The following is an 18,124-nucleotide window of genomic DNA, read 5'->3' as shown; positions in this document are numbered from 1 at the left end:
TAAAAAAGAAAATAAATAAAAAGTTGAAACAAAAACTCTCGTTACTGGTTTGTTATAGTCCCGCCACGGTGAGTATAAAATTTTAGAGCCCCCCCACTAAGGCTTACTGTCCTAGTGACTTGTTTTATAAATTATTATTTTATAATGATGCAAAAACAAAACTAGTGGTTTAACAGATTTAAAAACTTTTAATTGGTACTTTTTCTATTGATAAAGATATAAATATAATTTTAATATGTTGTTATCTAGTATCTAAACAGTCTGGCGTGTCCAGGATCAAAATTTAGGACAGGTTCAGTTATATAAAATTATAAGAATACCTTGTATAAAATAGGTAGTAGCATTGATTATAAGTATTTATAATCAATGATAGTAGGTATAGGTATTCGTAAATTTTTTTTATATATATTTTTTTAAATAAAACTTTTTTAACAATAGTTTGTTGTCACTAGTCAACTATAATGTATACTTTCCAATAATTAACTATTTATAAATTATAATGTTTATTTAAATAAATAAAATAAGTAGAATCTTCAATTTTCATATTTATGAGAATTTGCGATTACTTCCGATAACTTCATTCGACCGATAAATTAAACCTTGATAATATAATAATCAGAATAATTTGGTGTATTACCAGTATGAGTGTTTCCTATAATAAAGTATAGATACCTAATTATTATTAAAAATATTGCATTTTTGTAAATGGAATTTGGGGGGATAGTTTTCAAAGGTCAAAGTTTACACAATCATGCTAATTAATTTATATCTGAACTGACATCTAATTAATAATTATTAATATTTTTATATTATTATTATACAAGTGGCAAACAAGTTGATAATTTTTATATGGGTAACGGAAACTATTCGTTTATATGTAAACAAATATACGTATACCTAGATAATTGTAGGTACAATAATCTTTTTCGTCTTAATTATATGAAATAGTTAATGGTCTATGATTGTCTGAGGATGACTGTCTCTATAAGGTCTATAGTGTCAATTAAAAATTATATTATCATGTATTTGTTATAAAAGTATATTAATTTATTTTTTAATTTTCGGTACCTAATTTTAATTATTTAAAAAAAAGTATTTAAAAATAGTTTTGTACTTTTACACTTACTTTTATTCAATTTTTTAGTAGAAAAAGTTAACTTTATATCACTTAAAAAAACCAATGTTAAACTCTGAAACACAATTATTTATAATATTGGTAGGTACTATTATTTTAAATTATAATTATTGAAAAATATTAGTAAGATAAGGCTCTGGGGGTCATCACATCTTAATTACGTCTATGGTGATATATTAAAATATCCAATATAATATTTAAACATGAATTATAATAAATACCACTTGAAATTAATGAACATATTTTACAAGTACTAGTTAATATATATGTAGATAAATATGATATTCTGTTCCAAAACACAAGCAATTATAATAGTTCTTATAAAAACTGACAAATCATTTATTTTTTATACCTAATAATTTGAAAGAAAATATAAAAAACACATATATAATAATACCCAAAAAGCAATAAAAAGTGTTTATTTGGGGACTGGGGTGACAAATGTTATTATGTCATAAATTCAATTTTACGAATAACTTATTTTATTATGTCGAGTAAAAAAAATTTGGATTGGGCCATGATAATATAATATACATAATATTATACTCTAGTACCTAGCATATTAATTAAGTTACCTATAAGGCTATAACATAATTATTACATAATATTAAAATGATAATTGATAATAATAAGTAGACACGCAGAGTTAAATTGAACGGAGTCAGTAGTATAATATTATATAAAAACTAAAATAAGAAAGACCACATAAATAAAGATGTTTAAAACGGGTACAATATGAATTATGAATCGAAATATTCGAAATGTAGGTACGTTAAAACATATCAATAATAATAAAAAGTAGTGATTGAATAGATAAACAGGTCTGCGAAATCCTAGTGTCGACCAAGGTGGTTAGTAATAAACCACGCCGTATTTGTTGTCTTGGAGATTTTCTGAATTTATCTGGCACGCTATCTGATGATATTCCAAAATCCAAATAAGTTGATTTGCAATTCAACGTTCAAGACGAGTGTAAAAAACATATTATATTCGACATTAAGATGGCTTCCTCCATATACAAGACGAAAACGTCACAATATAGTTTTATTAAACGACGCCTTCCTTGATCTTAACCATATAACAGGTATACTAATAAAGTTACAACCGTTGTATTGTGAACATCAGGGACGGTGGAGATAAGACTGTCGATATTACTCGAAAGCGGTGGCCCACGATGTCATGCCGTCGTGGATGAAGAACTACTTAAATTTCAAAAACGCCCAATATCGAGCATGGAAAATCAAAGGTATTATTGCTAAAATATTAACATTTAGTACTTCATCTGTTGTAACGACTATTGCTTCAGATGTAGTACCTACACAAATATACAAAATTTTTTTTTATATAAATTATACCAATTAGTAATTTGCAATATTGTATTCTACCGTAATAATTGTGTGTGTCTTGTGAATTTATAGTTATGGTACTGACTTGTTTTAAAATATTTATATAATTAGGTATTTTGTATTTGGCAACATATTGATCAAACGATGAATTTATTGAGTGACCAATTTTATACAAACCATTTACTGTACTACTGCACACCACTGTTTCTATTGTTTTGCTACATATTTTTTTATTTCAATATTATTATACTTTTTCCAAAATAATTATAATAACCGCGTCAATATAAAGCAATAAGATATTTAATTAAAATAATTTTCTCAATTTTTCAGCGTACCTAATATTGAAAAATATAAAATGTATGTTGGTTAGTTTTAGGTGTTAAACTCATTCATTTAAAACCGTCTTTATATAAGTACTTCAAAGATTTGTTATTTGCTGATTTAAATTCAGGACAATAATGATAATTTAATAAGAGATTTAATCAAATCATATTTAGGACTTTGGAAACAATTATAATTTTATTACTTCCTCTCCCAAAAAACTAAATGAAGCTTTTTCCACGTGCTTAATTCATGCGGAATTTGGGTTTTCAGGTACACCAAGTTACCAAGTTTTGTTTCAATACATATTTAGACATACTCAGAAATTTTAAAAAACGTGTTGATAGTTTGTGAGTTATAATAATTACAAATACATAACACCGTTAATATTATATCATTGCAAGATTTATTTTTTAATGTTCATATTTACAAAAGTTTAACATCGATTTTTTTTTTGTACAAAAACATGGTAAACAAATTACAATAACTATATCTAACTTTAAAATATTAGCTATTTATTTTTTGTTATTATTATTTAACTGCATACCTATCCATTCATAAAGTAAAGTAAAAAAAAAAATTATACAATAATTTCATCCGAAATCGATAAAAAAAAAGTTATATAAAAATAAGAAAAGTTATTGAAAACAGTCTTTGCATTTAAGTAAATGGCAGGAATAAATATTTTTATTTATCAATGATAACACGAAATTACATCATAATTAAAATATATTATATATAATACAAAATACACATCATATTCTATAGCTGAAAACCGCCGACACCAATAAGCCACGACGAGGTACATAGGAAAGGGTTGTGTGCCTATTGTGGTTTTCGAAAGTCAAACGGCTCAGTAAATACTATACAGTCATTTTGATATTTTTTTACACGATTTAATTATTTACAGTAATATTATATAATATATGCATTTACGTAGTTATATGATTCATCACAATATATAAAGTTAGTGTTTGTTTAAATGAATAATAATTTATACACAATAAATTCATATATTATAAAGGTATAGGTATAATATTTATAATATGATACGTGTAGAAAATAAAGTGAGCAAATTACAATGACGATTGCACGCAATTAAAATTTGATTTTTCGTTTTTAATTATGGCAACACTTACATTCGACTTCCTATTACACTATATGCTTGAATCGGCTCAAATTAAAAAAAATTCTCATTAAACAATTACTACCAACCGTATTATATACCGGTAGGTATATATAAAAAATTCATAATTATCACAATTTCGTTATAAAACTATATCTACGTTTGATTAGATTGCCGTTTCGAGAATATAATATAATATATATATTATGTACACGTAAAATAATTAGTCTAATAACTATAAATTAATCTATTTTGTTACATGGTAAATCGAGGTGCAAAACGCAACGGCCGCCGAAAGGGTGCGTAACGGGTCGCGAGTATAAGACGTACAACTATATTGGACTATAAATTATTATAAAATGTCTGTTTTTAACTCGTCGCGTTATGCACACAACACCCTTTGGACGGCCATGGCCGTTTAGACGGCGAATGTCGCAAACGTCACTATCACAGTCTGAGTTCAGCCTCCGCAGTCTGATGATGCCTTTGCCGGGCCGACGTGGAGGCGGCCGAGTGGAGCGGCGATATAGACGGCGACCGGTTGGCCAGCGGCGACAACGACGGCGAGAAGGACGGCGACATGGCCACCGACTGGCTGAATCCCGGGCTGGTCTCGTGACTGATCGGCGACCGTGGCACGAGCAGCATGGGCGGCGGCACAGCCTGGTGGTGATGGTTGTGGTGATGGTGGTGGTGGTGGTGCTGCTGCGAGACGCCCGACTGTCGCGACGAGGACAGGGCCCTGGGCGCCATGTTGGTCAACAGTGGCGGGGGCGGAGGAGGAGCACTCTTTTGCTGCTGCTGCTGTTGGTTAGGAACGTTTGATTTTTTGCCGGAAGCGTTTTTGATGCCACCGCCGGCGCCGCTACCTCCACTTGTGGATGCCGCGCCGCTGTTGGAGCTCTTCACCGAATTGGCGTCGTCCTTGAGTCGGGCGATCTCGTTGAACACGTGCGCTAGCGGCTGGTATTGCGGGCCCCAGTCCAACAGGTAGTCCCAGTTGTAACTGCCGGTCAGCTCCTCTTCGCTGTGCACGATTGAGCTGAGCGACCCGACCATGGACGGCTGGGGTGGCGGGACTTTTGAGCCCGAGTATACGGTGCTATTCGACGACTTTCCGCCACCCCCACCGCCGCCGTCTTCTTCACCGACCGTGCCGGTGCCTGGGCCACCGCCGCGTTCGCTGCCTACGTCGCTGAGTTTAGCGTATATCATATTGGTTATGTCACCGTCGGTTGCTTCGTCCTCGTCGTACATGTCGATGTTCTCCATTGGTCTACGGTGTCGCCTGGACGACGATAGTCGTCGGTTTTCCTCGGGCAAGTGCGGTGGTACCTGTTGGACCACAGTCTGCGCATCCACGATGCCCAGGCGAGCCAGGTACTCTTGTGTGTTGCGGGCTGCTGTTACCTCGGATAGCTCGTCCGCATTTTGTCGCTCGTTGATCATTCTGATTTCCTCGTCTTCCACGTCGTCCTCGGCCGACCCTCGGCCGCTGGAACCAGATTTCTCTGAGCCTGACAGGTCAGACGTGGTAGCTGCCCCGGAATTGGTGGTACTGCTGTTGTTCCGATACGTTGGTATCTCGTCGTACTTGGGCGGCGCGAATTGACCAACTACTTGCGGGCCACCCACGCCCCGTATTGGTATCGTATCGAAAGCGCCGGGATCCACGTATGTGTTGTCGGTCCGTTGATGTCCGCTCAGTTCGGGTTTGTTGATGTTTCGGTGCTGCTTGTTCTTGAGGTGAAAGTAGAACATGATGCCTCCAAGTAGTAGAACTACCAATAAGATTACAGACAGGATGCCGATAATCCAGTCTACTAAGCTTCCACCTGAAGCGCCTGCTACATTTTGACCACCGCCGCTGCCGCCCATACCGTTGCTGGATGAACTGCTGCTGGCAAGGTTTTGGCCCGGTTGTGACAAGGGGTCGAACGATATCTCGACCACACTCACGTTAGTCAGCGACCCTTGTTTGCCCGAGCTAGCCGTCACCACGAGGCTTATATCCTGTGTCGCGTCAAAATTGCCGTCGATCTTCTTCTTCACGATTATCGCCCCTGTCGTACGGTTTACCTTGAAGTACGCGTTTTGCGTAGTCAGATGGTATACGACCCGTCCCTCGGGTCCTTTGTCCCTGTCTGTGGCCGACACGTGTCCGATCACGTAGCCTACAGGCAAATCAACCGTGTTCACCATAAACTTGAAAGTCCGCTCGATGAACTGCGGCGCGAACTCGTCTTTGCCCTCGATTTCGATCTTTACACGGACTTTAGTGTTTTTGTCCCCAGCATCGCTGGCGATTATTGTAAACGTGTACTTGCTTCTTGTCTCGTAGTCGAACACGGCGTTGGTTGTAACCAAGCCTGTTGATGCGTCTATCTTGAACATTTTCCATGAATCATCCGCGCCCGAATAGCTGGCTGACGACGCGATTGAATAATTGAGTTGTCCGTAAAAGCCGCGGTCTGCGTCCGTTGCCTTGGCTGTGAACACCAGCGCGCCGATTGGTTCGTTTTCACCAACAAACTCCAAGTATTCCGAAACGGGGAATCGCGGAGTATTGTCGTTGACGTCTTCCAGTCGTATTCTGAGCAACTTCACCGTGGCCAGTTGCTGATCCGGTGATTTTGCACCGTCCTGAGCTTTGACCACTAGATTGTGTTCGGACACATCCAAGTCGCAATCCAGCATCGACTTGACATAAACGTCACCTGTGTTCCGGTCGATATCGAAATAATTTTTGCTGTTACCCGAAGTTATCTCATATGAAATGTCTGAGTTTGGTGGCATGTCTAAATCGTTAGCGACCATTCGGACGATCGAGTGTCCGATGGGCGTGTTTTCCGGCAAAGACAGAAGACTTTGTTGTTCGTTCGCCATGAACTGAGGCGCATTGTCGTTGGCATCGTCAACAATCACGTGGACAAATACGTATGAACTATTGACGCTGTCTGTGATTTTGAGTGAATATATATCGCGTGTTTCTCGGTCCAGATGTTTTTTTACGAAAAGTTCACCAGTTGGACTTATGAGATCAAAATTTTTCTCATCATCGCCTTCGACGATTTTAAACTGTGCCGAGCTGTCTGCTGTATAGCTGGGCAACAATTTCAAAAACGATTCTCCCAAAACAATGTCCTCTCGAACCGATACTCTAAAGGATTAAAAAAATATACATAAAATATTAGTAAAATGTTTGTGTAGTATTTTCGTCACAACGGAACTTCGTGAATTGTGGATAGTTTTTTACCTGAATTCGTTTTGTGCAAATTTCACCGTGTTTGAATGTGCTGTATTTTGTATGTTAGCGCGAACCGCGATAATAGTTGAAAGTGGAGGAGTTCCTAGGTCGGTGGCGGATATCAACAAATCAGCAAAGCCCTAAAAAAATCAATCATAATATAATGGTTATAATTAATATTTTAATGGAAAATGAATTTTCTAAGATTTATTTAATCATTACCTTTTGCAGTAATTTTTGATCGAACTTTAACCGATTCGCAGTAATGACACCGGTTTGCTGGTCGATCCTAAATCCGTTTATGTCGTTCACCAGTCCGTATTTGATCTGTCCGTTTAGTCCAGAATCTAAATCCTTTGCAAGCACTTTCATTGACGATTCCCCGTAAACGTTTTCTGTATACATCAACAATATATGCGCGTTTAAAAATGATATCGTTATTATTAGCGGGTTAGATAATTTTATATGTGATATTGTTATAAAACAAACCTGTCATCGTGAATGTATAGTAAGGACGATCAAATACTGGAGAGTTATCGTTGTCGTCGGTCACCATGACGGTTAGCTCTGTGGACGCCGTGTGTTCAGAGTCAGACACAACTACGCCCAAGCGATACATCCTTGTCTGTTCGTAGTCCAGAGTTCCAATCAACGACACTCGTCCGCTATATCTGTCCAGTGCAAAAAGTTTCCGTTCCACCAATCCCACCGAGGGCGCCCAAGAATAGGTTAACGTGGGATACGTGTCCACATCGTTAGCGACCACTGTTGTTATCATGCTTCCTATTTCCAGACCTTTAATATCCACAAAGAATATATTTCGTTAAAATTATTTAAAAAAAAATCTGAATAAACGATGAAAAGCAGCCAAATAAAAAAAGAAAAAAACAATAAATATTATTTTGGGTTAGGTCCTACATAGTGAATATATATAATATACCATTTATTATTGTTATATACAATGATAATAATAATGAATTATACACATACCTTCTTTAACGTTAATGGCGGTTCGCGGTGGGAATGATGGCCGATTATCATTGATGTCGATAACTATGATCCGGATGGTGGCCATACCGGTCATCTGAGGGGTACCCTCGTCGGTCGCAATGACAGTTAGCTTGTAGGTGTCCCTGATTTCGCTGTCTAGCACAATGTTGGTCTTAACTATGCCGGAGTCAGTTGGATCGATAACGAAAGCGTTGTCGTGGTTACCGTCAACCAGGTGATAAGACAGCCTCGAGTTCTCGTTGTCGTCCAAGTCGATGGCAGCCACTTTGACGACGAACGCGCCTTTGGAGTTGCCTTCGGCCACTGTTGCCGTGTACTCCTTTTGCGTGAACACCGGGCTGTTGTCGTTTTGGTCGGAAAGGTGTATCCAGATGTCGGCATATCCCCACATGAACACAGACGCGGGAGCGTCGGTTTGCGCGATGGCCACCAAGTGTATACCTGTTTTGTACGTTTCGTAATCCAGACCCTCAGATCGGCCAACGCGTATCACGCCCGTTTCTTCGTCTATGTAAAACAGCCCGTTCTCGTTGTTAACCGGCGCCAATTTATAGAACACTTTTTGTTTCCGACCATCACTTCGATAAGCCGAAATCTATAAACACACGAGGAAAACACAAATATTATTTTACTTGTTTTTCATCACGGGCCAATACAGGCCTTAGTATTATTTAGTATATAAGTATGCTCAATCCTATTTTGCTTTAATGAGATTCATTAATTTATTCAGATCCTAATTTTGGGATTTTTAAATATATTTAAAAAACATATTTTCAGATTATTAAAAAGAGCATGGGCTTAGTGAATTATCTTGTATATAATATTTTTACATGCGTATATAATAACATGAAATTATATATTTACCTCAAGCACGTCTTTGTGCTGTTCCAAATTTTCTGGTATTGTTATGTGATATGTGGAGTTCTTGAACCGCATGACAGGGATCCGATCAAAGTTTTCACCAATCTTTATCTCTAATAGACCTGACGAGCTTTGTGGTGGGTTTCCCTTGTCGGTAGCGGTCACTTCCAAGTGGAACACTTGACCGTTATCCGAGGCTAGACTCGACGATGCTGTCACTACGCCAGTATTGGGGTTAATTCGGAATCGGTCGGCGGCTTCTTGGTTTTCCTTAAACGAATACAAGACATCGGCGTTGGAACCTTCATCCTTGTCGATGGTCGATACCCGAACGATGTCCATTCCGGGTTGTACGTGTGACGGAATTTCCGCAGTGAACGGATATTTCGTGAACACGGGCATGTTGTCGTTGACATCTAGCACTTTAATGTATACTAGTGTTGTGGATGATCGAGGGTTATATTTTCCACCGTCCCTAGCCACGACTTGTAGCCAATAGTTCGGTTGTCGTTCTCGGTCGAGACTTCTATAAAAAAAAAAAATTGAAAAAAAAAATTAGAAAAGAGATCATGATAGTCAGCGTATAGTATTTTAATACTGAATAAAGCTGCACAACTCACTCTACGGTAGTGATGATTCCGGTTTTATTGTCGATCTGGAAAACGTTTTCTGTTTGATTGGCCAGCGAATACGTTATCTTGGCGTTCACGCCCACGTCCGCATCGTGCGCTTTAGTCATCAGCACCTTGGTGCCGGGTGGTACATCTTCCGATAATATAGCTTCGTACTTGCTCTGTTCAAAGTTCGGGTCATTGTCGTTCTCGTCGTCAACGATCACCGTCAAATTGCAATGTCCATCCATCGTGCTGCCGCGATTCTGAGCAGCTATTTGCAATTGGTATTTGGCCTGTACCTCTCGGTCCAGCGTCTTGGCCGTCAGCTCACCCGTCTTTGGGTCTAGATGAAACTTGTTGCCGCCATTTCCACCTATGATGCTATATACAATCTGACCGTTGGATCCCCAGTCGGGATCCATGGCAGCCACTGTGCGAATCACCGACGGTTCTTGGTTTTCAGGCACCATCAGCGTGTGACACGAATCGTGCTTGAACCTAGGACTGTGGTCGTTTACGTCCAATACGCCCACTTCGAGTGTCACCACATCTGTGCTTGATTTCACTTCGTCTGTCGCGTAGACTGGCAACACGTACCGAGAAGTCCGTTCGCGGTCTATTCGATTTTGTAATGTCACTATTCCTCGGTCTTTATCCACGCGAAAACAGTTGTCGGCCACACCTTCGGGTATGCTATAAGAAATTCCTGAAATACAGAAAACAAATGATTATAGCGATTTCCACTAACGATTAGTTGTTGAGAAAATATTATGCCACTGCGTATTAGAGCAATGACTATAATATAGGTAAATGTGTATATTTAGAGTGACTATAAGTCTTATTTTTTAAGAATCATATCCTCTTGTTCTTACAAACTTTGATCGGGTTAATTCTTTTCCCGTGTTAATCATATCCATATTATTATATTATTATTATTATGATTATATCGTCTATTCGTGTATGGCATATAATATATAGTGTGATAAAGATAAACCCCATACACGAAACAAATATTTTATATATATATATATAAAAAAAAAAAAGTTACAGTATTGTATAATTGACTAAACCTTATTATACTAAATGCTAAACAGTTTTTGAATTTATACCATTGAGTGCCGACTAAAATTGCCGTTATTTTAAACCCACACGACTTTTTCTAATAAATCTTTTTTATCGAACATGTAAACATTAACTAAATTATTTTTAAAAGTATAACAATGTTTGAGATATACTTTTTATAAAGTTAAGCCGAAATTGTTTGTTTAGTTTTTTTTTTTTTTTTTGATACAAATATGGTTACTCAACTGTTTAATAAATAATAACTTTTACGTTGCGTTTATTGATATTCATATTGAATCATTTTCTTTTAGAACGTACGTATATATATACTACAACGCATACCTTTATATAATAAACGTTAGATACGTGAAGAGACATGATTGTGATGTGGTTTCGTAGACGATGTGGTTTAAATAATATAATATAGCAACTTATAATAATTACTAGTTTGGTTTGGTTTGGTTTTTTTTTTTTTTTAATAACGCCAACCTTGTAATAAGATTTTGAATATTACTTGAGCGCAGATAACTGTAGGTTATAATAATGTTATAGCAATCAACGTTTCGATTTTCAATCGATAGGTTACTATAATTATACTCTTTATTCATTATTGCAAATTTAACGACTTTTAATATCGAGTCGCGCGCTCGAGATACGAAATCCAATCATCTCGCGTCTCACGTCCCATATATGCTAAACAGTTTCGACGCACATTATAAAGCAGTACCATTAAATTCCGATCGTTTAAAAGTTTTTTTTATATAAGTAACGCTTATAAACGTTAAAACTAAATGCAATATTATACTCGTCAATAATATTAGAGAAACAATAATAATTGGTATGTATCGTGATGACTTCGTGAGGAGGATCACGCGGAACTTTCATCGAACACATTTACCAGATGTTAAATTTACGCTTTTAATTGGAACTACTCTAAAGTGGCGAATGTTAATGGGAGACAATGAGACAACCTCTACCTATTTGGAACACGGTCAAATAATTTGGTTTTATTATATTTATATATAATAAAATTGTTTTCTGTATATTTAAATGTAATAAATAATAATATGCTATATAAACATTAATCAAAATTTGTTTTTGTAATTTTTGGCGGAGAAAAATAATATTATTGTTGTGCACGATTTATTTTTTTATTTAAACGTTTCCAATCACGAGGCTACTGTTAAATAGTACCCATATAAAAATAAAGAAAAATTTTACGGATACCAAATAACTACCATATGACTTACGGTTGTCGTTTGAGTTGGCCGTGACTTTGGCGACAAAACTGCCGACTGGTGCGTCCTCGGAAACGTTGGCGGCGTACAGTTTCTGGGCGAATTTCACCGATTGTTCGGCGCTCGTGGTGAACGCCACTTCGAGTGTGGTGTGCGTGTACCTGGCCGGCGTGCCCCTGTCCGCGACCGTGACGTTGAGCGTGTGCTTCCTGCCGGTGTCTGGTACTCGGGCCAACACCAGTGTGCCGGTATCGTAGCCGATGCCGAACGTGCCGTGGTCGTTGCCGCCAGTGATCGTGTACACGGTGCGGCCGTTGTCACCGGCGTCCAAGTCGACGGCCACCACGTCACAGAGCCAATCGCCAGGTCTGGCCGATCCGTCGGCGTACAACCGTCGGAACGTCGGCGAAACGATCCTCGGCCCGTTGTCATTGGCGTCCTGCACCACCACTCTGGCCGTCACGTCCGCGTACAGCCGCTCGGTGACGTTGACCGCCTGATCGGTGGCCCGGACCACCATCACGTACTCGCGTGTCGTCTCGTAGTCGAGCGGTTCGACCAGCGTTAGCATGCCGGTCAGCGGGTCGAGCGAAAACGCCGACTCGGGCCCGTGGTGTAGCTGCGTCGGATGCCGGTGCACGAACGTGTAACGCAGCTCGGCGTTGGCCTCTGCGTCCGCGTCCGAGGCCGTGAAGTTGTACACCACCGAGCCGACGGCCGCGTCTTCGGCCACCGTTACCACGACCGGGTCTTCCGGCCACCGGGGCGCGTTGTCGTTCACGTCCAACACCTCCACGCGCACCGACACCGAGCTGCTCTGCGGGTTCGTGCTGGCGCCGGTATCCAGTGCGTGCACCTCCATCTCGTACGTCGCCTTCGTCTCCCGGTCCACCCGACCGGCCACGATTAGCGCTCCCGTGCTCCTGTCCAGGTCGAACACTTGCTGGCTAACGTCCGAGTGCCTGAGCGTGTACTTGACTTGGCCGCGGCCCGCCGACGCGGCGCCAGCGCCCTCCGAACACGCTATGCGGCCGGCTATGCTACCCACGGCCGCGTCTTCCTTCACCTGCGATGAAAATAAAAATTTGTTAATAACCAGTACAACAAGTGCTGTGTGTGTGGTACGGTTAAACATTACACGCAACCGCAATGGTGCCGATGAAAACAGCTGGTATCGCCATTTTTTTTTATTATTATTCTCTAATATAGTATAATAATAATATAAAAAGTGATTTACGAAACACGATTTTATTTCGCAGTTATAATAATATGCCTATCTAAAATTTGTTATCCAATGGTGCTGGGAAGTTGGTAAATAATTTTATGTTAAAATTTTTTTAACATAACAAATAATAAAACAATCAACTTTTAGTTATAGCTGTAATTTTGATACAGTCGAGTTTGTCTCATTAAAATTATACGGGACAAATAATTTCTACTTTGCCTATTTAAATTCAATTATACCTATATGACTTGTACATTCTACAGACCATGTAAGGCTACGCAAATCATTAGTATTTACTGTTATAATATTGATTACTTTAATTCTAATAAACGTCCAACTACGTTATTCATCGCGTTGACACGCGTGCTGACGGTTTTTACGGAAATTCGACCGTACATACATTATACATATTATGGGTTGTTTTGGACGTTTACCGTTGTAATAACTATACGGCGTATGCGAAAAAGGCGAGTTTCGGTCGAGGAATTCCATATTAGTATTCGTGTCGGTCTGGAGTAAATTTCGTTTGGGAACAATCACCGGACGGATCAGCTCTGGCCGGTTATCGAGTGGTCTCAAAGCGGCGTGCGCGAGAGAAAATCGGTTGTCCATTTTTATTCTTTTCCCCTCCTCGTGTCCACATAGAATCTCATTTCGTAAAACTCGACCAACGCGCGCCTCTTAATTAAACCGATCCAAATCGAAAACGTATAAATCTTCACGGTCCGCGTGGTATTTAAAACTATAAATGCAAATCTCGTTAGTTCGTGACTAATTCAGTATCTGATTCGGATCGTCGGAATGGTATAAGGAGAGGAAGAAAAAAAAAGTTGTTCACGAAAAGTACACGTCGTCAGACGAAGCGCGTTCAGGAAATCGCCGGGACACACAAAGAGACGTTCATTAGGGCCGAAAAGACAGACCACGACGACGACAACGACGACAGGAATCGGTCGGTCGGTCGGTCGGTGCAATAATAATAATATGTAAAACACAAGAAGTTCGATTTCGTTATTGTTTTGTTTTATTTTTATGCAAGTAATTTTTTTTTTGCTCGCGTAACAATGCCTTATCGTGAGCACTGGATCTCGTCATTTGTGTATGTGTGTATGCGTATGGAGAGATAGAATGGAATAAATAAATGAAAAAAAAAGAAAAAAAGTCGAACAATAAATATAAGTAAAGAGAAGTCACAGTGAACAAACGCGGCGCAAAACTATACATACACACCATCGTCGTCGTCGTAGTCGTCTGAAACCCGGTTTCAATTGAATATAGGCGAATTGTTTTTATCTCGTATATTTTATTTATATTCTTTATTTCGGTCGCAATCGTATTTCTCGGCTGCTCCTGCACCACTCACACATACACATACGACGACAACACTAAAAACCAGTTTTGATTTTTCAAGCGCATTGCAACAACGCGGCGGCGACGAATTCGAGTTTTATTATTTATTTATTTTTTATCATTTGATTTGTTTATTCATTATTATTATTTTTTTGTCATTATAAACAATAACCACGTGAAAATGAACAGGTTAACAAGTAATGACTTTATCTAGATTTTTGGGTATTTTCGAAATGCAGTCGTGTCTCAAACATACAACGCTCGTCCATATGCGCACACACATATACAAATTAGCATTTGAGAACCTCCTTTCTCCGTTGATTTATGTGCTCCAATCTAATCCAATTTATTCCGGATTTCAGAAATGCGCGATAGGGGCGGGACGCTCTACTATATCAATGTATATGTACGAACGAACGAATGACATTCAAATTTATTGCCCAGCGAAAAAATTGGGCGACGAAAATATATATACACGCGATGACGAGAGGAACTGGTTATATATGTATATATGGATGATATCATGTTTTCCGATTTATATAAATGATTATCGAAAACTCGGTAGCATTGTGTGCGGTAGAAACTACGTTTTATTTATTTAGATGCAGCAAAGCACCGCCGGACCTCGTGCAGGGAATTAGCCACAGGGCGAATTCGAATTTGGTCACTGCATGTCCGCATACAAAATACATTAACATTCAGTATGGGTGAGCTGAACTTATAAATGATATCAACACATATAATATATATTATATTTTGTTATAATGGAAGAAAATAAAACGATTCTATACCTGAAACACGAGGCTGGAACTGGTGAACGTGGGTCGGTTGTCGTTCAAGTCGAGCACCTCCACCCTGAGCATGCGAATTGTTTGTTTGGGCGGATGTCCGTTGTCTGTCGCCGCCACCGAGAGTCTGTACATTGATTTTTCCTCGTGATCCAGCGAAACTTTGGTTCTTATGACACCCGTTATGCGGTCGATGAAAAACTCACCGTTTCCATCGGAATCGCGGCCTATAAAACGTAGGTATATAATACATTAATGTTTAGTTATATACAAGTATAATATAAAAAACTTATAGAAATTAATAATATTTCAGTCCCACAAAATTGAATTCTGTATTCAAACATTTTAAAATAATATTCTAAATATTCTTACGTTTGTTGAACATCATAATAATGAAAATAAATCTATGACATATACGAATGGTTTTATTGGTAGATATTAACTATAATCATAAATTATTCACCAGTAAAATAAATTATAGGTACCTATTTTAATTACATTAGACTGGGGATTTGATTCTCCGAAATTCAAGTGCCTTTTGGCGGGTAATATTTTTTGGAAGCACCGAATTACATAATACATATACGTGTTTCAATTTTAAACCTATTGATGTATAATTGTATAAAACACACATACCTTTGAGTATGGAATATGTGAGCGTAGCGTTGTTGCCCTGGTCAGGGTCGGTCGCCTTTACAGTGACCACCTCGACACCGGGCGGCTGCTGTTCGCGAACCGCTACCACGTCCTGTTGTGGGTCCACAATAACGGGCGCGTTGTCGTTGACATCCGTCACGGCTACTTTGACTTTTACACGCTTGCTGCGACCTCTGACTCCACCATCCTGATCTCTGGCCTCGACGATTACTTCGTGCCAAACCCGGGATTCCCGATCCAACGGCTCTTTGGTACTTAGTTCACCTGGTGTGTAAAAAAAAAAAAAATATTATTATTAGATTTTGGAACTTATGGCACTAACAATAATGTTCAAAATATGTTTGTTATTGAATATGTAATTATAAAATTATTTAGATTACGCTAATAAAGTATGATACAATAATTCTTAAAAACACCTGAATTTTTGAAAAATGGATATAACAAAATATGCAAAGTCAAACTCTGTATTTGAATTCACCACTCCATAAAAGAAATGTATAATATTTTAACTAGAATAATACTCTATAATCACCACTAAATTACATTAAAATACGAGAAGTCCTGAACTCTAATATTATTATTACTATATTTCCGAGTACGCATTGCAATGTGTTTGCACAAACGAGAATTGTAATAAAGAGTAGAAAAAATAAATTAGTTTTATGATGTCTATCGACCGTCATCGTTGGGTTTGGTTGAGCACATATACGTATGTATATGTAATGTTTGCGTTTCTTTATCGCGCCTCACACGAGCGTCGTATTATTATTATTATATAGTTTAGAAGGCTCCGTCTATTATTTATATACACTTTCTCCGTTCAACCGTCATAGTGTTTTTTTTTACGACCGTCTGAGGTAAATATTGGGATTGTATCATAAACGCAAGAGCGGACGGGTTACCTATACGCACTATATACATATTATTAATATGTATATACGCCGTCGCAGATGCCTGAACAGGGGGCTGTTATATTATACGGAGATGCTGTGCACGAGAGGGGCAAAAAGGTTGACGTTTTTAATAGCTGCGTTTCAAATGTATTTATTTTTGTTGAATGCACGCACACCACGTTTTGGGATTGTCAATATTTAGGCGGACCACGCGGCGGCTTCAGACACAGGTCCTTTGCGCAAACGATTATAATATTATATAGGTACCAGTTAATGTGTGCAGTGTGTATGTGTATGTGTGTGTGTGCGTGTGTGTGTGTGTGTGTACGGAATGGGTATTTTTTGTGTAAGAAAATTCCGCTATAGGGTGAGGCCACCTCCCCCTCTATCAATCTCTCCCAAGATTGTAGAGTTGATCGCGACTTGCGGCACTGCGTGATGGATCCGAGAAGAAATCGCATCATGGTTAAAATGTCTTCAAAACCGATAATATGTATAGCGTTACTGGGCGTAAGAGAGTTGGTGTTACAAATATGCGTGTATATACAGTACACACACGTGGATATTCTCTTTAATGATCGATGTAATCAGCGGAGGCGTTGGCCGTGTGTAATTTAGAAACTAAGGGCAAACGAAACGAATGGAATCCGGTGGAGAGAGACGGAATATAATATAATATAAGACAATCGTTTCTCGACGACGATTCTCTTACACGCGTAGGCAGCCCGTTTAATTAACGCTCGCGGTGCACATGCAATATTGGCGGCGCGACGACGGACGGATAGGTATTAATAATGAATGACAATCTCAGATTATGAATTAATATATCGTTTGGCCATTGCGTATAACGCACATGTATGAACCACTCTAAAAAATATCTATATACACTATACTGTAATTATAAATTTTATAATAATGAATTTAAATATGGAATCACATTAATCAAGGTTAAGTTATATATTTTGGATCTGTTCTATCAGTTGAGTTTGATATAATAATATTATTTTGAAAAAATCTTATAAAATGTTATACTTTATCAATAGAAACACTCAACATTTTAAACAAACCACAATATTCCTAAAAATTTTATGATATTCCCTTATGCAATGATTATACAGTGATCAACCACGGAATTTGGATCTATGATTGGATCTCAAAAGTTATCTACGTATTTAAAAGATTTGGAATCAGTAAAAACAAATTTTTAAAGAGAATTGGCTCCGTCTCCCGAATCTTCTATGAAAACAACT

At 38.3% G+C, this 18,124-nt stretch overlaps 1 protein-coding gene across 1 annotated transcript in view; it reads right to left on the bottom strand.

The window, feature by feature from the left end:
• Nucleotides 1-3,189: 3,189 nt before the first annotated feature.
• Nucleotides 3,190-18,124, bottom strand: part of LOC132919058 (protein dachsous) — a 126,366-nt gene continuing 111,431 nt past the window's right edge. Inside the window, exons 9-18 of the mRNA XM_060980413.1 lie at nucleotides 15,961-16,245; nucleotides 15,328-15,551; nucleotides 11,974-13,027; nucleotides 9,668-10,367; nucleotides 9,051-9,573; nucleotides 8,166-8,781; nucleotides 7,665-7,970; nucleotides 7,398-7,570; nucleotides 7,185-7,315; nucleotides 3,190-7,088 (exon numbers count right to left, since the gene is read on the bottom strand). Coding sequence (XP_060836396.1) covers nucleotides 4,376-7,088; nucleotides 7,185-7,315; nucleotides 7,398-7,570; nucleotides 7,665-7,970; nucleotides 8,166-8,781; nucleotides 9,051-9,573; nucleotides 9,668-10,367; nucleotides 11,974-13,027; nucleotides 15,328-15,551; nucleotides 15,961-16,245 — 6,725 coding nt within the window. The 3' untranslated portion in view covers nucleotides 3,190-4,375. The remainder of the gene's footprint in view (nucleotides 7,089-7,184; nucleotides 7,316-7,397; nucleotides 7,571-7,664; nucleotides 7,971-8,165; nucleotides 8,782-9,050; nucleotides 9,574-9,667; nucleotides 10,368-11,973; nucleotides 13,028-15,327; nucleotides 15,552-15,960; nucleotides 16,246-18,124) is intronic.

Source organism: Rhopalosiphum padi, chromosome 1 (assembly GCF_020882245.1).
Source record: "Rhopalosiphum padi isolate XX-2018 chromosome 1, ASM2088224v1, whole genome shotgun sequence".
Classification (NCBI taxonomy): Eukaryota; Metazoa; Arthropoda; class Insecta; order Hemiptera; family Aphididae; genus Rhopalosiphum; species Rhopalosiphum padi.
Note: the sequence above shows the minus strand (reverse complement) of the source record. Positions and strands in the feature narration are given on the sequence as shown.